General features: G+C 39.2%; 1 protein-coding gene across 18 annotated transcripts in view; it reads left to right on the plus strand.

Moving 5' to 3' along the window:
- Positions 1 to 1,769: 1,769 nt before the first annotated feature.
- SYNRG (synergin gamma) overlaps positions 1,770 to 25,971 on the plus strand; it is a 98,136-nt gene continuing 73,934 nt past the window's right edge. For 15 of the 18 annotated variants that reach the window (XR_009006277.1, XM_007190229.3, XM_057535753.1 and 12 more), the window contains exons 1-3: positions 1,770 to 1,880; positions 8,358 to 8,398; positions 12,491 to 12,612. Coding sequence is in view for 17 of the 18 variants with exons in the window: in XM_007190229.3 (XP_007190291.2) it covers positions 1,804 to 1,880; positions 8,358 to 8,398; positions 12,491 to 12,612 (240 nt within the window). In the remaining variant the exon portion in view is untranslated. The remainder of the gene's footprint in view (positions 1,881 to 8,357; positions 8,399 to 12,490; positions 12,613 to 25,971) is intronic. The other 3 variants (XM_057535750.1, XM_057535739.1, XM_057535742.1) reach the window with 1 other exon arrangement.

A 25,971-nucleotide genomic window follows, 5' to 3' on the forward strand; every position in this document is an offset into this window, starting at 1 on the left:
TTTAGATGAGACAAAAATTGTTCATCTTCAGAATTTATGTATATGGAGACCTATTGCTACAAGGTGCAAGAAATACTTATAAGCCTGTGATTTTTTTGTTCTTGCAAACAGAGCCTTGACTCAAAATGTATTCTGGAAGTGGGTATACTGGTGCCACCCATTTGCCAGTTGTTTTAAGTTCTTTAATTTCTCAGAGGTTCAGTTTGTTTGTGAAATTGAGGGTAATACCGACTATGTCTCAAGATTAGAAGTACCTAGCACTGTGCCTGACACGTCATAACTTCACAAAATATATTCCTTAACCAAACGTTATATATTTGGTTAGGAATACAAGTCTTGGTAACACAGTCCCTGCCCTTACAGTGTAGTGGGCACAAAGTAAAGGAACAAATAGTGCGGTAGATGCCGTGTTAGACATAAGGCTACGATGCTGAATCATCACAGGACAGCGTCTAACCTGGACTGGAAATACTGTGGAACGCTGACATCCTGAGTCATGTGGTCTATGATCTTTGAAATACTCCCTTCATTTGACTTTATTTTCTCTTTTTTTTTTTTAAGTATTTTCTCCTGTGCAATCACCCATCCTTAAAAAGTGGCTACATAAGCCTGTATCATCTTGATTTGTCAATGGATTAATACTGAATTTAGTTACATATCAGTTTATGTCGATTGGAACATCTGCTACACAATTCCATCTAAAGAAGGGGAGGAATGAAGTTAGTGGACAATTATGGGGGAAAAAAGCATAATTAAATAGCTGGCTCTAGCTGAAATGAGCAAAGACTTTGAAGTCAAACACCTTGGATTTTGATCCTGGTCCTGCTGTTTTGCAGCTGTTTGTTCTGGATAAATTACTACTTCTTTTAACCTTGATTTTCTTATCTGTGAAATGCCAATACTAGCTCTTAGGGACACTGAGGATTTGAAAAAATACAGTAAATTTCCTGACCAGTGATTGTGCCCAATAAACGATAACTATTATTACAAATTGTTTCCCAGTAAAAGCCCTGAGGCAAGAGTAAAAGATAAAGCTAATTATAATCCGTTACTTGCTAGTAAGCAAACTCCACTTGAGGGCTTGAAAAAGTTTACATTCAACTTTTATATTTACCTACAGTAGTTTGATTAGGGAAAAAAAAAAATCACGGTAAAAATATGCCCAGGAAGGTTCGGAGCAATGAACTTTTCCAAGTACCACTGTTTTGGCCCTGATTGTAAGTATAGGGAAAACGGGGGTTACCAGGTGGCTAAACACCTTCGGCTTTTAGGGTGGGTACCAAAAGGAAGCTGCCGAGTTCCTGGGAAAAAGTAGAGCTCATCACTAATCGGCGCTGTGAAGCTATCAAAGGGGCATTCAAGATCCATCTATTCTTTGTGTAAAGAGTAACAATAAAAGAATACCCGTGTACCCACCATCCAGGTTAAAAAACAGGACTCTACTCTTTTCACTAAGCAAGACGATGGTTTTTCAAACGGAGGAACGATGACGCCTTGCCGCTCGGCGGCCAGCTGGGTTCTCCACAGAGCCTTGCCTGAGAATGAATCAATTCCCCTGGAGCCGGGCCCAGACCACCCCACCAGCACCTGAACTAGAATTGCACCCGGCGGGCCCTCAGCTGTGGCCGGGTCACGTGACGAGGGGGCGCAGCTCCTCCCCCGGACGCGAAGGGTCACGTGGGCGCGCGGCCCCGCCCCGTCGCCCAGGCCGCGGCGAGGTGGGGTCCTGCGTTTGCCCCGGAAGTGGCTGTCGGGAGCTGACAGCTGCTGGGAAGGTGGCGGCGGCGGCGGGCCCGGAGCAAGATGGCGCTGCGGCCGGGAACGGGAGCTGGCGGCGGCGGGGCCGCGGGACCTGGCGCGGGGGCTGCCGGCGGAGGCAGGTGGGTGTGAAGACCTGGGCCGGGACGCGCCTCGCAGACGCAGAGCAGACCCGGCACCGGCGACGTGTGGTCGGCCGTTATGGCGGTTTTCGCCCGCGCCGACCCCTTTTCCCTCGGAACTGCGCTGCGGGAGGAGGGTCGTCCTCCGGGAACCTAGGCCGAAGGGGTGGATGGAGCCCGGGCGCTCGACTCTTGTCCTGCAGGCTCGAGGGCACTGGCTGCTGAGGCTGAGCGGGGAGGAGAGGGGGAGGAGGTGAGTGTCCCATCGGTGCGGCTGCCACCCGGCTGGGTGGATAAAGGAGGAACCCCGACGCCTCGCTTCTAGCCCGACTGGATCTGAAGCGACCGGAGACTTCCTTTTCCCAGGGCTTGACCAGGGAGAGGCTCTGAAAAATCTGTTCACAGAGCTGCACAAGTGTTTCCAAGGGGTGTGTGTGTGTGTGTGTGTGTGTGTGTGTGTGCGCGCGCGCGCATGTGCATGCGTGCATTCCTTTTTTCAGTGTCCTTTTTATTTTTTCCTTAAAACACTAGAAACAGCAGGAAAATCTGAAGACCTTTGAATTAGTATATAGAGCTCTTGTAGAGGTAGTTTTAACACCTGTTTTCTTACTAAAAAACAATTCACTGTTAAACAGCACGTAGGCAGTTATCAAAACAAAGCTTCCAGACTTTTACTTAGCCCTTAAACAAATTTGCTCTCTGTCAATTCCAGCTACTAATCGCCAGTGGCTCTCATATCTAGAACAATAAAAGAGATGAACATTTGCAGCCTGACAAGTTCATCATTTGAGGAAATATTTGATTCTGGGAAGTTTTCATCCCACTTCTGTAATGACCTAGTCTGACTTTGTTTTGCTAGCCAACCCGAGGTTCATACACATTTGGAGATAATTTAGCTTTTTATCTTCAGCATCCTAAATTATTTTTGGAAAACAAAGTGTTAGGTTTTTTTTTTTAATGCAGTGTTTTATTTTGGAGTCATGAACGCCACAGTGTGAAGCCTTTAAAATCCTCACGTCCTGCAGGTGCTTGTATATACGCGAGGAGAAGAGCAGTCACTGTTCGCCTGTGTGCAGCCGCATTTTTCACTTTCTCTTTTTCACATCTTTCTCTCTAGATTTAAAACTGTTTTCTTTCTCTTTTGTTTTCTGATTTCCACTGTTTCATTAGAGTTTTTCATGAATACTTGATATAAGTCAGTTTCTGGCTAGAGAAGACAAATATGTAACAATCTCTCTTTTCCGAATGTGACAACAGTTTCTAAAATGTTCTTGAGTGGCATTAATTTGATCAAGCTTATGATGAATCATGGCACCAAGTTCTGGGGAAATATAAACTTAAAAGAATTTGGCATTCTAGGCACGGGTTTTGGGGGGGTTTGCTGTTGTTTTGGTTTGGGTTTTTTTTGTTTTTTTCAGGTGGAGAGGAGTTTGGGTGTAGAAAGTTGAGTGGATCATTCCCCTTAGTTTGTAATAGTTTAACATCATTGGTCCATGAACACAATTTTTTTCCTAAATATGGCCTGAATTGTAATAGAAATTAGAATGATTGACTTTAAAATTTCTTTCCTATTTAAAATTTGGTGGTAGTAACGTTACATTCTTAAGCTCTAGAGGATATGTGGGAGAGCAAATCAGCCTTATCTTGTAAAATGTGTGGTAAATATTATATTGGAGATTTTCTGAGGCTGAGAAGCTGTATGCTTAATAAAGAAAGAATATGGTTTTTAGAGAGCGGTGGTGAGGGCTGAGGTTGTTTTTTTATAAGGAAGCTAACGTTATGGTTGGTACCCTAAGTATATTTTAGGGAAAAGAAAAAGAACCAGGCAACCTTTCTCAGCTTTTAATGGAGGAAATCCGTGAACTATAATTTACTGTATTTCTTGGGTACTTGTCTGTGTCCTTCCTAAGAGGCTAAGCAAAAAGCACAGGCATTTTCCAACTTTATTAATGTTAGCCTACTTTTGATTGGTATCCTGAATGGGCTACTTTAGAATAAATAGTAGAGTTGTATAAAGGGCAAAATTTACGCAAGAGATGAGAAGTATAACTTTTTTTCTTTTTTAAAGTATGGCAGGAAAAAAACAGTTGAAAGATCTTGATTAGACTGTGTCCTTCTGGGATAGTATCATTTGTGAGCTTGTCTATTTCCTGCTTTTATAAGCTCCTTAAGGGCCTCGTCATCTTTTTATCTTCCACTGCTTCTAGCACATTCTACACATAGAAAACATTCTGTAAATATTTGTAGATTCAAGCAACGTTGTAGGCAAAGAAGAGGTATTTCAATTGGGCCTCATTTCAAGGAAGAGGAAGGGGTCAAGAGATTGTCATGGAGATGGGAAGGCCCAGTGAACGTTAGGGGACAGCAAGTAGGCCAGATGGACTGTGGCCCTGAGTGGGAGAAAAGAGTTTTGTGAGATAAAACTGAAAAAGTTGTGTTCAGACTGGAGAGGGCCTTGAATATAAACTAAAAAAATTCAATTTAAGGGGGAATCATTTCATTGTTTTAATCCCAGGAGTAGCTTTATCAAATGGCCCCTTAGCTAGATGCGCCTCACCTGTGCTACGTGAGCTGCGTTAGAAGCCACAGAGTCTGCAGGTGGGGAGATCCATTAGGAAGTGTTGCTGAGTCCAGGCCTCAGAAGTGAAGGCTGATCTGGGTTAGTAGCAGAGGTAACTGAAAGGGGAGGATGAATGAGATAGGCGTTTGACAAGCAGGGCTCACAGTTCTGCTTCAAATTGTTTGTCATCTTGTTGCCCATTTTTTTGCCAAACTTTTGCTGTCTTATCAATCTTACTTAGCTGTTTGTCTAACCAGTCTTTAAGCATGTTGCTGTTAGTAGTCTAAACATTTCAGAGAGTGCTATGAATGGTACATAGGTCAGTAGGTAGTTTGGGTTGTATAATTACTGGAGTAAGTCATGTTTGTCAGTAATGTTCTTAATTTAGTTTTTGTTTATGTTTTCAAAGTAGCCTTTACACATCTGTACATTATTTGGTTGTCTTAGCTAGGACCTTGGCAAACTTGTGGTTCTGTGTCCTCGTTTGACAAAGGGCAAACAGGACAGGGTGGTGAAAGGGATTGCATAGAGCTTCACGGTTACTTTGTGGCGGAGCTGGAGAGAAGAAAATGTCACTCGAGTGTCCAGTTTTTACTTAGCCACTAAGCCCTATTGGTGATTGTAATCTTTAAGACTGATTTGGAAAGTCTCAATAGGTTGACTACTTAAGTCTTAGTGTATGAGTAACTTTTTAAAAAATTGAGTCCTACTAAATTTCAACTTGCAGTTTAAACACTATCCAGTTTACACATTACTTACCTAATACGTCTTGTGTGCAGTTCGGAAAAGCTGTTCACTGTTCAGACCTCTCTTTGGTGCGGGCTCGCTTGTCAGCAGAATTTGCGAATGGTTCAGATCCTCTACAAGGCTGTAATCAGGTAGATGTCCAACTAGAAATTTGTGAACCACCTTACAGAAAAATCTTGTTGATTAAAATATTTTAGAGCTAAAAGACTCTAAAGTTTGATTTTTAGCCCTTTTCCTGGGAAGGGGGAGTGTTGTGCAATAGAAAAATGCAAGGACACATAAATTTGGCATACCGTTCCTGATCTCACTATATCTTTAAAGACTATCCAGAAACCCACTTCAGATCCTTGACTCCCAGATTAAGGGCTTTTCCCACTCAGATTTTTTCTTCCTTAATCTGTCCCATTTCCTTTCCCTCCGGTCTCAGAGAAAGAAGTCCCTCTTCCTTTTGCTACGTTAATGCCATCCTCTCAAAAACCTTGTTTTAGCTATCACTAAGTATATCTTTTGTATCCTAAATCTTTGTCTATGAAGGTCCCTTTCTCTTCCTCTGTTGAAACTGTTCACTGAAAGATCACCATTTTCGAAAACAGCGATCTTTATTTAGTAATCCTCATTCTTCTCAGCTTCTCGACAGCGTTAGACACTTTTTCCTTAAATGCAGTCCTTCCTCAGTTATAACTCTCAGTTATAAGCAACTTCTTTGGTTCTCAGTGACCATTCCATACTCAGTTTTCACTAAGAATTCTCCAAGGTTTTCCTTTGTTGTCTTCTCACTATGTATACATCCCTTTGGCTCTTTCATCCACAACCAGACTTTAATTTTTTTCTTTTTTTTACCTTTATTTAAAAGAGCCTAGGTAGATTGATGCAGACCCTTCCCTTGAGCTGGAGTTACTTTTCTGGTTGCCTATTAGATTGCTCCTCATGGACACCCTCCTAACACCTTTCTCCCCAGACCTGCTCACACTGGGTTCCTGTCAGCAGGTAAACAGTGTCACCATCCTTACAGTTGCTCAGGCCCAAAATCTCGGCAGCATCTTCAGCCCTTTCTGCTTTTTCAGTGCTGTTCTCCATCCTGGTCGTTGCTAAGTCCTGTTGATTCTTCCTTTTAAATAGATTTCATTCACCTCTTCTTTTCTATTCCCACTACTCTGGTTATGACCCTTTTCATTTCTTACTAAGATTATTGTAGTAGTTTCTTAGCTAATTCTTGTTACTTCAAGTCTTCTCTGTCATACCCCATTACCAGAGAAACCTACAGCACATTTCTTTTTTTTTTTTTATAAATCTAGATTGTTTTTAGTAAGTGTATTTCTTTTATTTATTTACTTATTTATTTGGCTGTGTTGTGTCTTCATTGCTGCTCAGGCTTTCTCTAGTTGCGGCGAGCGGGGGCTACTCTTCGTTGCGGTGCATGGGCTTCTCACTGCGGTGGCTTCTCTAGTTGCAGAGCTCGGGCTCTAGGCGCGTGGGCTTCAGTAGTTGTGGCACATGGGCTCAGTAGTTGTGGCTTGCGGGCTCTAGAGCGCAGGCTCAGTAGTTGTGGTGCACGGGCTTAGTTGCTCTGCAGCATGTGGGATCTTCCTGGACCAGGGCTCGAACCCATGTCCCCTACATTGGCAGGCAGATTCTTAACTACTCCGCCACCAGGGAAGCCCTACAGCACATTTCTGATCATTTCATTAGAGAAAAATGTATGACATCAGGGAAATGTAGATCTAAATCACAATGAGATACCCCCTCATACCCATTAGGATAACTATCATTATAAACAAACAAAAATTCAGAAAATAACAAGTGTTGGTGAGGATGTGGAGAAATTAGAACCCTGGTGCATTGCTAGTGGGAATGTAAAATGGTGTAGCTGCTGTTGAAAATAGTTTGGCAGTTTTTCAAAAAGTAAACATAGAAGTACTCTGTGACCCAGCAATTCCACTCCTAGGTGGAGACCCAGAAGAATTGAAAGAGGGACGTAAACAAATACTTGTACACCAGTGTTCATAGCAGTATTATTCACAACACCCAACCCAGCTGTCCATCAACAGATGAATGGATAAGCAAAATATGGTACATACATACAATGGAGTATTATTCAGCCATAAAAAGGAATGAAATTCTCACGTGTGCTACAACATGATGAACCTTGAAAACGTTATGCTAAGTGAAATAAGCCAGATACAAAAGGACAAGTATTGTATGATTCCACTTAATATAAGGTAGCTAGAATAGACAAGTTCATCAAGCCAGAAAGTAGAATAGTGGTTACCAGGGGTTTGTGGGGGAGGGGAAAGTAATGGGAAGTTATTTTTTAATGGGTACAGAGTTTCTGTTTGTGATGATGAAAATGTTCTGGAAATGGATCATGGTGATGGTTGTACAACATTGTAATGCCACTGAACTGTACACTTAAAAATGGTTAAAATGGTAAAATTTTATATTGTGTATATTTTACCACAGTTTTAAAAAAATCTCTGACTTTATACGATACTCAAAATAAAATCAAACATTTTAAAGGCCCTCTACATTTTGCTTCCTTTTCCAGTCCTATGTCTTATATTCAACCTTAAATCATTTCTCTGAACACACTACAGCTTCGGCCTCTGAGATTTTGCTCAAGCTATATGGTGTGCCTCTCTTTAAGATTTAGCTCAAGAGATACCTCCAAAAAACTTCCCAAGATATAACCCATAAAATTAATCTTTTTCTTCTCATTTCTGTTAGTATTCTGGCCCTCTCACAGCCCTTAGCACATTCTGTCCTATGTTAGAGTTATTTGCCTGCATCTGTGTCTTCAGCGAGACTGAGCTCATTCAGGCCTTTCATGTAGTAGACACCCAATAAATGTTCAGTGAATTGAGTCTAATCCAGCCCTCTCATTTTATGGATGGGGAGATTGGAATCCAGGGGAGTCACACAGTGACAGAACCAGGACCAGTTTCAAGGTCTTCTGTCTTCTGGCTCAAAAATTTTCACCCTACACTAACATGCTGACTGTCATGTGTCGTGTGGATGGTCAATCTGTATTGATGGTGGATAATTCAATATTGTACTATGGAACAGATGCCAGGGCCCAGGCTATAATTTTTTTATTTATGTGAAATGTTACATGTTTTATCTGAAATCTTTGCACATAGGAAGATCCTGATATATTTTTGTTCTGTTTTCAGCTTCATGTTTCCAGTTGCAGGTGGAATAAGACCCCCTCAAGGTATGTGAAAGCTTAAGTTTTCAACTTTCATTTTTCACTATTATGTTTCTGAACTTGGGGATTAAGTGGGTAAAAAAGTCCTATTGCTGCCAAATAGAGTAAAATTTTCTTATAGTCTCGAACCTCTGTGACAGCTTACTCTTAAAATTTCTCAAAAATTTGGCGAATTTGGTTTAATTTGGCAAATAAGAAGGATCGTTCCTCATTTCTCCAAACTTATTTAAGCATTATATTGACAGGTTATTATTTAACCTCAGAGATGAAGGAGACTCTCAAGACAAAAGTATTAAAGAAACAGGTGACAAAGATGAAATGAGTTGTAGTTCTCTGAATGCCATCTTTCTCCTGTCTGTCTTCTAGATTGTTAGCTCCATGGGGCAGGGGCTATGTCTGCCTTATGCTCGTCAGTATCTCCAGCACCCAGCATGCTGATAGAAAATAATAGGGTCTTTATAGATGCTTGTTGAATGAATAAATGAACCCCTTTAGTTATTTTATACTTAGGTTTTCTCTATATGAATTTGGTCTTATTTTAATCATGTACATAAGAGATCACATATTCTGATTCCGTTTAAACTATTTTAAGTTTCAGTTTTATTCCTAGCAGTTTCTCCACTAGGTATATCCCTTCTCTCTTGGTTTCAGACAAGGGCCCACCAATACTGATTCTAGCTTTGTCTTCAAGGAAGCAGTAGTGAAGGGATATAATCTTGACTCATGCTTCTGTGTCACTGGAACACAAAACTGATGAAAGAATATGTCTGCCCTTCTTTCTGCTCACTTCTCCCACTCCAGTGTGCCCCCCTCCTCTCCACAGGCCAGGCTGCTCTGAAAACTGGCCCTTCTCACAAAGCCAGTGTTAACTGGTTATGGTAGGCTTGCTAGAGAAACAGAGACTCCTGGGTCACCAGTAGAGATGAATGATAAAGAGCAGCTCAGTAGCAGGTGGTCAGTGTCTCCATTTATAATCAGTGATGGAGGTTGAGTTTCAGGTAAATTTTTCCAAGGGTCAGTTGTATTCTTTTCATTGTGCTCACATTTATGCATTATTTAAGCTATCTGTAATTAGATGTGTCCCAGATTTAGATCAAATGGTTTGAGATCTTTTGTTCTTTAGGAGGGCATTAGAGAGTTGTGTGTTCATTATTGTGGCTCGTCATTTTGCATTTTTATAAACTTTCAAGTAAAAATCTACATATGGAGCAAAGGAACAGGACAAGAAGAGAGCCCAGAAGGTTGCCTGATTTTTTTTCTTCTGGAATTTGGAATTGTTTTCAAGATTTTTTTACAAAGTATGTTAGAGTGGACTTTTTGATCTTTTGAAGGCATTAAATTGTGCATGGGTTATTTCTGAAAGCATATACAAGGAACAGACAAAAAGAGTAGCTACAAGATCATTGAGTAGGTGAATAGGAGACAGGAGAGAATCAAGACTTGTTTTTCACTGTGTATACTTCTGTGCCGTTGAATGTTGTACCAAATCCTTGAGTTACCTGTTCGACTTAAATACACTTATGAAAATAAATAAAACTGTAGGTCCAAAGGCATAAGAGGGAAAACATCTTACTATGCTATATTCAGTCTGTGCGTTCTTTTTTTTTTTTTTGGTAAATTTATTTATTTATTTATTTATTATGACTGTGTTGGGTCTTTGTTATTGCACGTGGGCTTTCTCTGGTTGCGGCGAGCAGGGGCTCCTCTTCCTTGCGGCATGTGGGCTTCTCATTGCCGTGGCTTCTCTTGTTATGGAGCACAGGCTCTAGGCACGTGGGCTTCAGTAGTTGTGGCACGCAGGCTCAGTAGCTGTGGCTCGCAGGCTCTAGAGCGCAGGCTCAGTAGTTGTGGCTCACAGGCCTAGTTGCTCCGCGGCATGTGGGATCTTCCCAGACCAGGGCTCGAACCCGTGTCCCCTGCATTGGCAGGCAGATTCTTAACCACTGCGCCACCAAGGAAGTTCCCAGTCTGTGCATTCTAATTCTCCATGACACCTCAAGGCCTTCGCATTTGGTGTTCCTTTGCCTAGAATACTCTAACCAAATATCTGCATGGCTCCCTCCCTTCAAGTCCTTGCTTCAATGCCACCCTTTGGGGAAACCTTTTCTGACTGTGAAACAGCAACCACTCCTTTCCCTGGCTCTCCCTTTCCCCCATCCCCACCTGATATCCACTTATTTTTTTCTTTTTTTTATTATCTCCCCCAATTACAGTGTAAGTTCCATGAGAGCAAAGACCTGGCTTTGTTCAATGTTGTGTCCCTAGAATGGTGCCTGACACGGAGTAGGCCCTCAAATATTTGAAAAAATGATTAATATAAATGAATAGTTTGCCACTAATAAATGTTACCTACAAATGTGGTGTCCATGCTTCTGAAATTAAACTCTGTATGAATAACCTTGAAGGTACACAGAATCCACGAGATCAATATGGTATACTTTAGCAGACCTTTAATTTTTTTAAAATCAAAATTTGATTTTACAAAGTTCCTTATACTAGAACCAACATGGATGTAATATGTTGTACAGTGCAAAATTAGGATGAAATTTGTGTTCAGGCTATGTAGGGATTTTGTTTTATTCACTGTTGCATACCAGGTATCTAGAACTGTGCCTAAAATGTGGTAGGCATTTTGTATTTATTAAATCCCTGAAGGGATGTAATCTTTATTCTCCTGTACTCTTGGGAATACTTCATTGGAAAACTTTGGGAGGTACTATACTATAAAACATACTTTTATGATGGTTTTCCTGCCATTGCATTATATACTTTGCATGCTGATAGCTGTTTTGTGGTGTTATATTAATTATTCATGTAAGGAAAGAGAAGAGGAATATCATTTCTTTGAGCATATTAGGTATTAAACAGTTTCACAGATGTGAAACCGAGACACAGAAAGAAGTTAAGCAAGTTGCTTAAGGTTCCAAACCTAGCAAGTGACATTTTTAGTTGGCTTCCAGAGTTCATGCTCTTAACTACTTTTGTATTAAAAGTAACTTAATTAGTATTAGTATTAATTAGTATTAACTCTTAACTACTAGTAATCTGCTGCAGTATAAAAAATTACCCCAAAACTTAAAAAAAATAAACATTTTACTGTTCTACACTTTGTGTGGGTTAGGTATCTGGGAGTGGCCTCACTGGGTGATTTTGGCTTAAGGCCAAGAGATTGCCTTGAAGATGTCAACTAGGACTGTAGTCACTGGAAAGTTTGATGGGTTTGGTAGATCTGTTTCCCAGATGGCTCACTCACATAGATGGCAAATTCGTGCTGCCTTTTGGCAAGAGATTTCAGTTCCTTGCCACATGGATTCTCCATTCCCCCTAGGACTGCTTGAGTATTCTCATGATGTGGCAGTGGCTTTCCCCAACAGGTGATCCAGGAGAGCAAGAAGGAAGCTGCAGTGGTTATTAGGAACCTTGGGGGACTTCGCTGGTGGTCCAGTGGTTAAGACTCTGCGCTCCCAATGCAGGGGGCCTGGGTTCAATCCCTGGTCGGGGAACTAGATCCCACATGCCATAACTTAAGAGCCCACACGCCGCAACGAAGATCCCGCACCCGCATGCCGCAACTGAGACCTGGCGCTGCGCAGCCAAAGAAATAAATAAATATAATAAAGAGAGGGAGGAAGGGAGTGAGAAAGAAAAGAAAAAAGAAAGGGAAAGGGAAAGGAAGAAGAACCAGCCTTGGAAGTTACACACCGTCATTTCCACAATATCCTATTGGTTATTCCGGTCCGCCTTATTCAGTATGGGAGGGAAGGACAAGGATATGAATGCCAAGAGGCAGAGATTGCTGGGGGCCATCTTGAAGGCCAGTTAAGCCATATTGTGTATTTTTTAAGTATGCACAAAAATTCTGTGGAATAGGTATTATTATCTTCATTTTACAGATGAAGTTTTGTAACTTGCCCAAGATCACATAGCTAAGTAAATGATGGAATTGGAATTCATACTCAAGTCTGTCTCACTCCAGAGCCTGTGCCTTTTCCTCTATACTGTGCCACCTCCCAAGTAGCAAGTCCTTTAGGTGCTTATGGTTTTAAGAAAATAAACTGTAAAACACATTGACCTTAGTGATATCTTTATGTTTTTCAGCAGGTCTGATGCCGATGCAGCAACAAGGATTTCCTATGGTCTCCGTCATGCAGCCTAATATGCAAGGCATGATAGGAATGAATTACAGCTCTCAGATGTCCCAGGGACCTATCGCTATGCAGGTACTTGCCTCTTTAGCCAGTGTTTACAGAGTTATCGTTTGCTGTTAATTGTGTATGTTCTAAGAGCTACATACGAGGAGCTTAATGTTATATTTAGAAATAAGTGTAGTCTGCATCTTAGGTGGCTTCCTTCAAAATAAAATGAATATATGTTTGTAAGAGTGAAAAAAAAAAGAAATCATTTAAGAAAAATCTGGTGACCTCTATATTTGACTACTGACTTAGAAGAATTATAGAATGACATCTTGGAAAGCTTAGGGACCTGAGGCCATGAAATCACATTGTTAGAAGAACTCTACTGTTCTCATGAAAGGAGCAGTATTGTCGTTTGCAAGGCTTAGATACTGCTTTGTATTGAATTGTCTCATCTAATCCCCATAACAATTTTTTAAAGAGATGGTATCTCCATTTTTCTGATGAGGAAACGGAAGTGTTGTGAGGATGTTCACAGAGCATAGGCAGCCACGATTTGAACCTGTGTCTTCAGTAGGTCTGTACTTGACTGTTTATACATTGAATTCTCTCTTGAGAGCATCAGGGAGCCATTGACTGGTATAAAGCGTGGAATGACGCAATCAGAATTGTGTTTCAAAAAGATCATTCTGACTGCTGATTGGAGAATGATTGGAAGGAGAGGGGAGAGCGAAAGTGGATGTAAGGAGAATCATTAAGAGGCTGACGTAGTGAGAGCAGGCGAGATGTTGGCTTAACTTAGGGTGGTAGCAGGCGGGTGCAGAGATGGATGTTTTTGAGAACTTCTTAGGAAATAAAATGAAGAGAACTTGATGAAGGATTGGATGTTGAAAATAAAGGAGAAGGTGGTATCACACTGATTCCCCGTTTTCTGCATGAGCCACTGACTGGTCATTTATTAATAAAAGAAACACCAGAAGAGATTGTTTGCTGGAACATAATTGTTGACTTTCAAGGACCCATGAAATATTCAAGTGGGGCTGTCCAGAGACAATTAATCAGTTGACCTGGCACTCAAGATTTTTCACTCTGGGTTGAAAATTATAGATTTGGGAATCATCCACACACAGAAGGTAATTGATGCCATAGGGGTGAACTAGAACATCCAAGAACCCTATAGATGGAGAAAATACTCCAGGATAGAGCCTTCAGAATTTCAGTGTTTAAATCTAAGGGAGTGAGTTGCAAACAGAGGAGACTGAAGAGGAACAACCACAGAAGGTGGTGGGGTTGGGGGGTGGGGGGATTAAAGAAAAAAAACATGGGTGTCATACAGACCTAAGTTCAAAGCCCAGCTTTGCCACTTACCTGTAAAACGGGGATTTAATAATAACTTGCCTGTACAGTTACAGAAAGAATTGAAAAAGGAATTATATAAAGCACTTGGAATTGTACCTGGCACACAGTGAGCAAGAAGTGGCAAGAAATTTTTATTTCTTATATTGTTAATATCAGGAATGATCTTTCCAGTGGCATGGCACTATTTCATGTTCTGTTTTTAATATTTGTCTATGTTTCCATGCTTTCATTGGCTCACAACCCCCATTTCTGTCTAAAACTTTCTTTCTTGAATAATGGTAATAAACAGTAATAATAATGACCACCATTTGTTGTTTACCTGTGCTATATTCATTGTGTGTATTATATATTCAGTCCTCATAACAACTCTATAAGTAATATTTTTATTCCCATTTTATAGATAAGGAAACTGCAGTCAGAGAGATTCAGTGCCCTGTTCAGTGTCGTACAGCTTGTTTCAGAACAGAGACTGAAACCAAAGCTATCTTACATTTTGGAGCCTGAGTTCTTAATTACCAGTGTTTCCCAGCCTTTAGTCATTTGAGTATCACCTTCATGATTTTTGCCATGTATTATTTAATTAACATTTTTAATTGGTTAGGTTTGCAGCAAATTCTTAAAGGTATCTTTTCTTGTTAAGTAAATAGAAAACCTCATTTGTTATAAGCAGAGTGTAACCAAAAAATAAATATGATGAATCAAAACAATATTACCAAATTCTAGCTAGGTACTGTTACTTATTGGAGTTTATAAACCTCATGTTTACTTTCTCTTTGTTTAAAAAAAAAAAAAGTAAATTATGTCTACAGTTTACCCACAAATGGTTCAGCAAAAGAAAAAAAGAGTGTATGTATGTGTAGAAACAGAGAGCAGGGACTTCCCTGGTGGTCCAGTGGATAAGACTCCACACTCCCTATGCAGGGGGCCTGAGTTCCATCGCTGGTCGGGGAACTAGATCCCACATCCCACAACTAAAGATCCCGCGTGCTGCAACTAAGATCTGACACAGCCAAATAAATAAATATTAAAACAAACAAATATTTTTTAAAAAAACAGAACAAATAGGGCAAAATGTTAACATTATACTGTTCTTCCAGGAATTCCCTGATGGTCCAGTAGTTAAGAGTCCATGTTTTCACTGCCAAGGGCGCGGGTTCAATCCCTGGTCAGGGAACTAAGATCCTGCAAGCCCCTAGGCACAGCCAAAAAATTTAAAAATAAAACAAAAAATATATATTATACTGTTGTTCTTCCAAATTTTCTGTAAATTTTATATTTAAAAAAAGGGAGAGTTTAGGTAAAAATTAATAACACTTAAAACGAGACATAAATGGGAATCTGAATGAGAGTCGCAGGGGAATTGTAGAGAATTTTCCTGCTAGCATGCTGAGCGTGTGTCCCTGCATAACTGGTCGTGATCGTAGATAGTGTAGATTAAAGCAAATAAGGTTGTTTTGTTTTGCTTTTGTTTTGGTTTTAGAATTGGTGAGTGAAATTGATGGTATCATGATTTAATTAATAAGTACAGCCTAAGGAATGGGCTTTATCCACATTGGTAAATTATCTTCTTCAGCCATGATACCTATTTAAACCAAGTAAACTGAATCCAGGAGTCAGATCTTTGGCTGAATCCAAAGTGTTATATTATTGAAAAAAAAAAAAAGAAAGAAAAAGAAAAAAATCATTCACAAATAAACCAGAACAAAAGGATTTTGTACTATTAATATTTTAAGTGCCATATATTTCATTTTTACCTAATTATTTAATATTTTCTATTCCTGCATGTTTTATGTATATATTAGTATAATAGCACATGTATATAACTTCTAAATAATATTGGGAGTTAGCAATCAGAATTTTAAGTTTAAACCATTGTCATGTCAAAGTCATTTAAGCAAATAAAGCTTCTATGTTGTATGTAAAGATTTAGGAAAACTTCCAAATCATTCTTTATTCACCTCCAGTAAGAAGAAAATAGGAATAAATTGAGGTTTTGTAGGTTTTAAGTCCAAGTTACTCAGCTTTCACTAGGTTATGCTACAGAAACAAAAATCCCCAAGTCTCAGTGACTTACAGAAACAGATTTATTTCTCATTTATGATACGTGTCCTTTATGAGTTAGCGGATTCAGCTCCATGTTCTCTTTATTGTGAGACCCTTACCAAGGACATCCCAGAGATGGCCAAACCCTGTGATGGCTTTTAAAGCTTTCTCTCAAAGACAGGATTCATCAGTCACTTCTCACAAAGTAGTATGACCCAAAAGCATCATTAGGAGAGTATACCAGGAGGAATGCACACCACATAGGGATGTGTCATCTTATAGTAAGGGCAGCAAGTAATTGGAAACAATCTACCAAAGAATACCATGTGTTTCTAATTAAGATTTAGTAAATTTACCACTGAATCTTTTTTTTTTTTTTTTTTAATATAATTCCATTTATTTGAGATACCTATAGTAGTCAAATTCATAGAGATGGAAAGTAGAATGGTGACTGTCAGGGCTGGAAGGGGGAATGGGGAGTTGTTGTTTAATTGGGGGCGGAGTTTCAGTCTGGGGGATGAAAACAGTTCTGGAGATGGATGGTAGCAACAGTGGCGCAACAGTGTGAAGATACTTAATGCTAGTGAACTGTACACTTAAAAATGGCTTAAAAGGTCTATTTTATGCATATTTTACCTTAATTAAGAAAAGATCTGAGGTGTCACTTTACGGTTTCTCCTTTCCGTGTTTCTTTTTGCAAAATAAGCAGATGCACACCCAGCCAGTCCCTCCACTCCTGCCCTCCCTCCACGTCTCACGTTCACTTAAGACAGAGCTCCCCCTCGTCACCACTCTTCCTGTAGTTTACCACTGAATCTTAACAACTGATACAATTTTTTTTTTGGCCACCCCCGGCGGCTTGTGGGATCTTAGTTCCCTGACCAGGGATTGAACCCGTGCCCTCAGCAATGAAAGCGCAGAGTCCTAACCACTGGACCTCCAGGGAATGCCCACAATTTTAAAATCATTAATTTTCACACTAAACATTGTTTTATAACTTGCGTAATTATCTAAAAAATTTTTTAAAGAGTTTGAAACAACCAAAAACAATAAGGATCTCTAACATGTAGAAAACAATAAGAAAGTGAACTACCAGATTTGATATCACCCAAATAATTTCCCTGAATATCAGGAGTTTAGGATTAATGGTTCTAAAGTAAAGAAGCCAAAATCTTTTTCTTTAACCTTTTTTCTTGCTGACAGGCATTAATACTGCTTGGAAGCTGCTCACTGTTCTTAAAGGAGAAACTCATTCAGATCTTATTTTTTTCCCTCAAACTTAATGACCTTAACCAACCACAGACATGTATGAGGAATACCCATTATTCTTTAGTCACCCCTTAAATGTTTGAGGGGTGCACTTTCAGATAAAAGTCAAAGATGAAAATTAGTCTTGGTTGCCGCATAGCCCTCCACTCCCCAAAACTCATAAAAAGAACACACTTCACAAGATTTAGAATAAATTTTAAAGTTATTATTCAAAATATTTCAAGTATATAGGGAAGAATAGACTATATGATGAACATGTGTGAGCCAATTGCACAGCTTTATCAAAACATTTTTTGTTAAACTTTTAATTTTGAGGTAAATGTCTGTACACATGTACGTAAGAAATAATACAAAGAAATCTTTCCCTGTTTCCCCCCGTGGTAACAAGTTGCAGAACTACAGTATAATATCACAGCTGGGATGTTGGCATTGATACAGTCAAGATACCGAGCATTCCCATCACCCCAGGGATCACCTCATGTTGACATTTTGCAACAAAATTCATCTCCCTCCCACTTCATACCCCCCCCAACCCTTGTCAATCACTAATATGTTTCCCATTTCTATAATTATGTGATTTCAACAATGTTACCTAAATTGAATCACTAGCCTTTTGAGATTGGGTTTTTTTTTGTTCTGCATAATTCCCTTGAAATTCATCTAAGTTGTTGCATGTACTTCATTTTTATTGCTGAATAATATTCCATTATTGTATATACTACTGTCTGTTTAACCATTTACCCATTGAAGGACGTCTGGGCTGTTTTTAGTTTTTAGCTATGACAAATAGAGGTTTTTGTGTGAACATAAGGCTTCATTTCTCTGGGATTAACGCCCAGGAGTGTGGGGTGGCATGGTATTTGGATGTTTAGTTTTTACAGAAACTGTTTTCTGGAGTGGTTGTACCCTTTTACATTCTCACCAGCAATATATGAGTGATCCAGTTTCTCTGCATCTTTGTTAGCATTTGGTGGTGTTATTTTTTATTTTAGCCATTCTGATAGGTGTGTTGTGATATTTCATGATTTTAATTTGCATTTCCCCAATGACTAATGTCAAAAGAAAATTCAAGGAGCTTTACTTGATATGGGTATTTTATTGGGCAAGAAACAAACTATTCCCCAACAGGGAGACCTCAAGCCGCAAGTGCTCTCAGCAGTTACATACAGTTAATTAGAAACATGAATGAGTACATTGTCTTCTACTGTGATGACTTTCTAGAAACTTACTTTCCTTTTCATTGCTAAGCTTACTTGTTTGTAGCTGATTAGCTAGGAAACTGTAAGGTCATACTGACATGAAGAATGCTTAGGTTTTGTTTAAAGTCAGAGTCAGCATTTGGGGGAACTTAGGACAGTGTTACATTTTGGTTACTGTGAGCCTTTGGTCTAGGGGTATATTCAAAGTGCAGCCTCCATATTGGTTTCTCTTTAACACTAATGATGCTGGACATCTTTTCATGTGCTTATTTGCCATCATTACATTCTCTTCAGCGAAATGTCCCTTCCTGTCTTCTGTTCATTTTCTAGTTGGATTTTTTTGTTATTTTACTGTTGAGTTGCACATATTTTCTTCCAGTCTGTAGCTTGTTGTCTTAGTCTGTTCAGGCTGCTATAACAAAACGCCAGAGGTTGGGTAGCTTATAAACAACAGAAGTTTATTTTTCACAGTTCTAGAGGCTGGAAGTCCAAGATCAGAGTGCCAGTATAGTCGGGTGAGGACCCTCTTCCAGGTCACAGACTTTTAGTTGTATCCTCCCAGGGGGGAAGGGACTAGGGAGCTCTGTGGGATCTGTTTTTGTTTTTGTTTTGTTTTTGGTTTTTTTTGGGGGGGGGAATCTGTTTTTAAGAGCACTAATCCCATTCATGAGGCTTCGTCTCTCACGACCTAATCACTTCCCAAAGGCCCTATCTACTAATACCATCACCTTTGGGAGTTAGAATTTCAGCATATGAGTTAGGGGGAGACACAAACATTCAGACCATAGCACTTGTCTTTTCATCCTCTTAACAAGGTCCTTCTCAGAGAAAAAATTTTTAATTTTGATGAAATCCAATTTATCAGTTTTTCACTTTATAAAACATGCATTGGTATAAGTCTGAGAATTCTTCACCTTGCCCTAGATCCTGAAGATTTTTCTGATTTTTTTTTATTTTTTCTAAAAGTTTTGCATTTTACATTTAAGTACACGATCCATTCTGAGTTAGTTTTTGTACAAGGTATGAAACTTTGGTTGGGGTTTATTTTTTTCCCAATGGATGTCCAGTTGCTCCAGTACCATTTGTTGAAAAGGCTGTCCTTCCTCCATCAGAGTGCTTTTGTATTTTTGTCAAAATCAGTTGGGCATGTTTATGTGAGTGTTTTTCTAGGTTCTCTGTTCTGTTCCATTGACTTATGTGTCTACTAGTCTTGATTACAGTAGCTATGTAAGACTGATTCCTCCCATGTTTTGTCCAACTTTATTGCAGTAAAATACACATAACATAAAGTTTACCACCTTAACCATTTTTAAGTATACAGTTCAGTGGTATTAAATACAGTCACATTGTTGTGCAGCCATTACCACCATCCATCCTCATAACTCTTTTCATCTTGTAAATCTGAAACTCTGTACCTATTGTACAGTAACTCCCCATTTTTCCCTCCTTTCAGCCCCATGCATCCACCATTATATACTTTAGGTCTTTATGTTTTTTGGGTTTTGGGGGTTTTTTTTGGCCGCACTGCACGGCATGTGGGATCCTAGTTCCCTGACCAGGGATCAAACCTGCGCTCCCTGTACTGGAAGCGCTTTGTCTTAATCACTGAACTGCCAGGGAAGTCCCTAGGTCTTTATAATTTTGATTACTCTAAGTATATCATGTAAGTAGAATCATACAGTATCTGTCTTTTTGTGACTGGTTTATTTCACGTAGCATAATGTGCTCAAGGTTTACCCATGTTGTAGCATATTGCAGAATTTCCTTCCTTTTTAAGACTAACATTCCATTGTATGTATATATGACACTGCTTATCCATTCATTGGTCTTTGGACACTTGGGTTGAGTCCATGTTTTAGCTGTTGTGACTAATACTGCTATGAACACGGGTGTAAAAATATCTCTTTTAGACTCTGCTCTCAATTCTTTTGGGTATATACTCAGAAATGGAATTGCTGGGTCATATGGTAATTCTATTTTAATTTTTTGAGGAACCTCCATACTGTTTTCCACAGCAACTGTACCATTTTATTCCCACCAGCAATATAAAAGAGTTCCAATTTTTCCACATCCTCGCCAACACTTATTTTCTGTTCTTTTGATAGGATCCATACTAATGGTTGTGAGGTGGTATCTCATTATAGTTTTGATTTGCATTTCCCTAATGATTAGTGATGTTAAGTATCTTTTCATGTGCTTATTGGCCATTTGTATATTTTTGGAGAAATGTCTGTTCAGTTCCTTTGCCCTTTTTTTAAAAAAATTTATTTTATTTATTTATTTTTGGCTGTGTTGGGTCTTCCGTTGCTGCACGCGGGCTTTCTCTAGTTGTGGCGCGCAGGGGCTACTCTTCATTGAGGTGCACAGGCTTCTCATCGCGGCGGCTTCTCTTGTTGTGGAGCACGGGCTCTAGGCGTGCAAGCTTCAGTAGTTGTGGCACACGGGCTTAGTTGCTCTGCAGCATGTGGGATCTTCCTGGATTAGGGCTCGAACCCGTGTCCCCTGCATTGGCAGGCGGATTCTTAACCACTGCACCACGAGGGAACCCCCTTTGCCCATTTTTGAACTGAATTTTTTGTTGTTGAGTTTTAGGAGTTTCCTATATATTTTGGATGTTAACCCCTTATCATATATGTAATATGTAAATATTATCTCCCATTCTGTGGGCTGCCTTTTTACTCTGTGTATTGTGCCTCTTAATATACAGATTTTTTAAATTTTCATGAAGTCCAACTTGTCTATTTTTTCTTTTGTTGCCTGTGCCTTTGGTGTCATATTCAAGAAAGCATTGCCAAATCCAGTATTATGAAGTTTCTGTTCTATGTTTTCTACTGAGAGTTTTATTGTTTTAGGTCTTACATTTAGGTTCTTGATACATTTGGAGTTAATTTTTGTATATGGTGTTGGGTAAGGGTCCAATTTTGTTGAAAACCGCCATTTGTTGAAAAGACTGTCGTTTACCCATAGAATGGTCTTGGTACGTTTGTCAAAAATCATTTTGACCCATATATGCAAGGGTTTATTTCAGGGCTTTCTATTCTTTTCCATTGGTCTATATGCCTTTATGCAAGTACCATTACTGTTTTGATCACTGTAGTTTTGTAGCAGGAAATCAGAAAGCCTGAGTCCTCCAGTTTTCTTCTTTTTCAAGATTGTTTTGGCTATTCAGGGTCCCTTGAGTATGAATTTTATTTTATTTTATTTTTTTAATTTTTTTTGAGGACTTGGTATACTGTTTTCTTTCTTTTTTAAATTTCTTTTTTTAATATTTTGTTTATTTATTTTTGGCTGTGTTGGGTCTTCATTGCTGCACGTGGGCTTTCTCTAGCTGCGGAGAGCAAGGACTACTCTTTGTTGCGGTATGCGGGCTTCTTATTGTGGTGGCTTCTCTTGTTGTGGAACACGGGCTCTAGGCACACAGGCTCAGTAGTTGTGGCGCGCAGGCTCAGTAGTTGTGGTGCACGGGCTTCGTTGCTCCGCGGCATGTGGGATCTTCCCGAACCAGGGCTTGAACCCACGTCCCCTCCATTGGCAGGTGGATTCTTAACCACTGTGCCACCAGGGAAGTCCCATTGAGTATGGATTTTAGGATGGGTTTTTCTATTTCTGCAAAAATGTCATCAGGATTTTTATAGGGATTGCTTTTGTAGTTTGCTTTGGGTAATATTGACATTTTAACAATATTAAGTCTTCCAATCCATGAAGCATGCATTGTGTTTCTATTTATTTATGACTTCTTTCATTTCTTTCAGCAGTTTTTGGTAGTTTTCATTGGATAAATCTTTCACCTCCTTGGTTAAGTTAGTTCCTAAGTTTTTGTTGTTGTTGTTGTTGTTTTTGATGCTATTGTAAATGGAATTGTTTTTGCAATTTCCTTTTTGGATGTTCATTTTTTGTGTATAGAAATGCACGTGATTTAAAAACATTATTTTAATGTCAAGTTTTTTCTAGTGGTACATACCTCACTTTCTTAGTGCTTAGGGAGAAATACAATCTGAAAGCTTTATTTTGTTTCAATTTAATATTTGAACAATATTATTTCTCTAAGTTCTAGAACAGTCCATTTTTCATTTAATTTTGAGCATTTTATGCCTTTTCTTTTTGGTGGGAAGAGTAATTGTTTCTGCTGACATTCCTTCACCTCTTTTGGCTCCCACACCCCTGTAGCGAGGTTGGCTCATGATTTTTGTGTGTTGACTTTGTATCCTGCCCCTTGCTGAATTCATTTATTAGTTCTAACAGCTTTTTTGTGGAGTCTTTATGATTTTCTACAAATAAGATCATATCATCTGCAGAGATCATATACTTCTTCCTTTATAACTTGGATGCCTTTTATTCCTTTTTTTCCCTAATTGCTCTGGTTAGAACTTCCACTACTATTTTGAATAGAAGTGGTAAAAGTGGGCATCCCTGCCCTATTTCGTTTTTTTCCTTTTGCCACGCCGCGCAGCATGCAGGATCTTAGTTCCCTAGCCAGTGATCGAACCCGTGCCCCCTGCAGTGGAAGCATGGAGTCTTAACCACTGAACCACCAGGGAAGTCCCCCCCTGCCCTATTTCTGATCTTAGAGAAAAAGCTTTCTGTCTTTCACCTTTGAGTATGATGTTCACAGTGGGTTTTTCATATATAACCTGTATTGTGTTGAGGTAATTTTTTTCTGTTCCTAGTTAGTTGAGTGTTTTTTGTCATGAAATGCAGTTGTATTTTGTCAAATGCTTTTTCTGCATCCATTGAAATGAATATGTGGTATTTACATGGATCATTTTTCATATATTGAACCAGCCTTGCACTACAAGAATAAATCCCAATTGGTCATGGTTTATAGTCCTTTTACTATGCTGCTGAATTCTGATTGCTGGTGTTTTGTTGAGGATTTTTGCATTAGTGTTCATAAGGGATATTGATCTGTAGTTTCTTTTCTTGTAGTGTCTTTGTCTGGCTTTGGTACCAGGATTATGCTGGCCTTAGCATAACCTCTCTCCTCTTCAATGTTTTGGAAAAGTTTGAGAAGAACTGCTTTTATTTCTTCTTTAAATGTTTGGTATAATTCACCAGCAAAACCATCAGGACAGGGCTTTTCTTTGTTGGGAGATTTTCATTACTGGTTCAATCTCATTAGCTATAGAAGCCTGATTCCTCTCACGTTGTTATTATTATTTTCAAAATTGTTTTAACTTTTCTAAGTTCCTTTGCCTTTCCATAAAATTTTAGAATAATGTTGTCTAGATCTACAAAAGCTCTTGCTGGAGTTTTGGTAGGAATTATATTAAACCTTTGTATCAACTTGGGGGAAATTGACATCTTTAATATGAAGATTCTTTCAATATATGAACATGGTATGTCTCTCCATTTTTTTAGGTCTTCTTTGGTTTCTTCATCAGCATTGTATAGTTTTCAGCATACAAGTCTTGTAAATGTTTTGTTAGATTTACATCTAAGTATTTCATTCTTTTGAGTAATTGTAAATGGCATTATATTGTTAATTTCTGTGTTAATGTGTTCATTGCTAGTATATAGAAATACAAATTGATTTCTGTGTATTTGTCTTGTAAACTGAAACCTTGCTGAACTCACTTATTAGTTCTAGGAATTTTTGTGTAGATTCCTTTCGATTTTCTACTTAAACAGTCATGTCATCCTTTTATCAAGTTTTAACCCGCCATATTTGCTTCACATTTTTTAAAAGACTTTAACAATATAGGTATAATTTTTTCCTCTACTTTTCCAAAGATAGTTATCACTATCATGAATTCACTTTTTATTGTTTCCGTATGTATTTTGTACTTTTTTAAATGTTTGTATATTCATGAATGTTATATAATATTTTCTAGGTTTTAAAATTTTACATAAGTGTGTTCCCTTTTGCATTTGATTTCTTCTTTTAACATCGTTTTTCTCCAAGATTTATCCCAGTTGTGGAATGATGCCAAGTTTGTTCATATAGCTACTAGTAGTATTCCATTGCATGAATATATATTCTTCTATTGATGGACATTTAAGTTGCTTTCAATTTTTTGCTCTTTGTTTTGGTTTTATTGATGTCTAAGTGTTCATTATATATTCTGGATTCTAACCTTTGTGGTTATTTGTGCTGTCAATATCTCCTTCTAGACTTTGGCTTGGCTTTTAATTTTGTTTATGGTGTCATGTTTTGTAGAAGTTAAGTCAGATGGATAAATCATTTCTTTTATGGTTTGAGCTTTTCGTGTCTCATCTAAGACATAATCCTACCCTGAGATAATAATGATATTCTCCTGTATTTTCTTATTAAAAATTTAAAGTTTCTTTTTATATATAGGTCCTTAACCTACCTGGAATTGTTCTTTGGTATCAGTGTGAGGCTGAAGGGTCTAATTTTATTATTTTCCATTTGAGTAGACAGTTGTCCCCCAAACCATTTATCAATAGCCCATTCTTTTTTGTGCAGCATGTGGGATCTTAGTTCCCCGACAAGGGATCGAACCCATGCCCCCTGCAGTGGAAGTGTGGAGTCCTAACCACTGGACTGTCAGGGAATTCCTCTCAGCAGCCCATTCTTTTTTTTTTTTTTTTAATTTATTTATTCACTGTGGTGGCTTCTCTTGTGTGGAGCACAGGCTCTAGGCATGGGCTTCAGTAGTTGTGGCTTGCGGGCTCTAGGCACGGGCTTCAGTAGTTGTGGCTCGTGGGCTCTAGAGCGCAGGCTCAGTAGTTGTGGCGCAGGGGCTTAGTTGCTCTGCGGCATGTGGGATCTTCCCGGACCAGGGCTCGAACCTGTGTTCCCTGCATTGGCAGGCGGGTTCTTAACCACTGTGCCACCAGGAAAGCCCAGCAGCCCATTCTTTACCTGTTGATTTCTAAGATTACTCCTGTAATATCAAATTTCTTTATATGCTTTGGATTAGTTTTTGAGCTCTTCTGTTTGTCCCATTGCTATTCCTGTCTATCTCTACATCAATAAACATCTTACTGTCTTAATTCTTCTAGCCCAAGATAAGCCTTGATATCTGGTGGTGTGGATCCTCCTTTTTCTTTTAAAGAATTATAGCTATTCATGGTCACGTCCCCTTCAGTATAAATTTTGAGATAAGCTTGTCAAATTCCATATAAAACCTGTCGTGATTTTGATTGAAATTGACATTTTGGGGACTTCCCTGGTGGAGCAGTGGTTAAGAATCTGCCTGCCAGTGCATAGGACACGGGTTCGAGCCCTGGTCTGGGAAGATCCCACATGTTGCGGAGCAGCTAAGCCCGTGCACCACAACTACTGAGCCTGCGCTCTGGAGCCCGCGAGCCACAACTACTGAGCCCGAATGCCACAACTACTGAAGCCCATGTGCCTAGAGCCCATGCTCTGCAACAAGAGAAGACACCCAATGAGAAGCCCGGGAACCACAACGAAGAGTAGCCCCCGCTCACCACAACTAGAGAAAAGCCTGCGCACAGCAACAAAGACCCAAGGCAGCCAAAAATAAAAATAAATAAAAATTTAAAAAAAAAAAGAAATTGACATTTTTACTCTTTTAGTCTTACTGTTGTACCTCTCCACTTACTCAGATCTTCAGTAGCCTTCAGTATCCTTCAACTTGGGGTGAAC

This window comes from Balaenoptera acutorostrata, chromosome 20, assembly GCF_949987535.1.
Source record: "Balaenoptera acutorostrata chromosome 20, mBalAcu1.1, whole genome shotgun sequence".
Lineage (NCBI taxonomy): Eukaryota > Metazoa > Chordata > Mammalia > Artiodactyla > Balaenopteridae > Balaenoptera > Balaenoptera acutorostrata.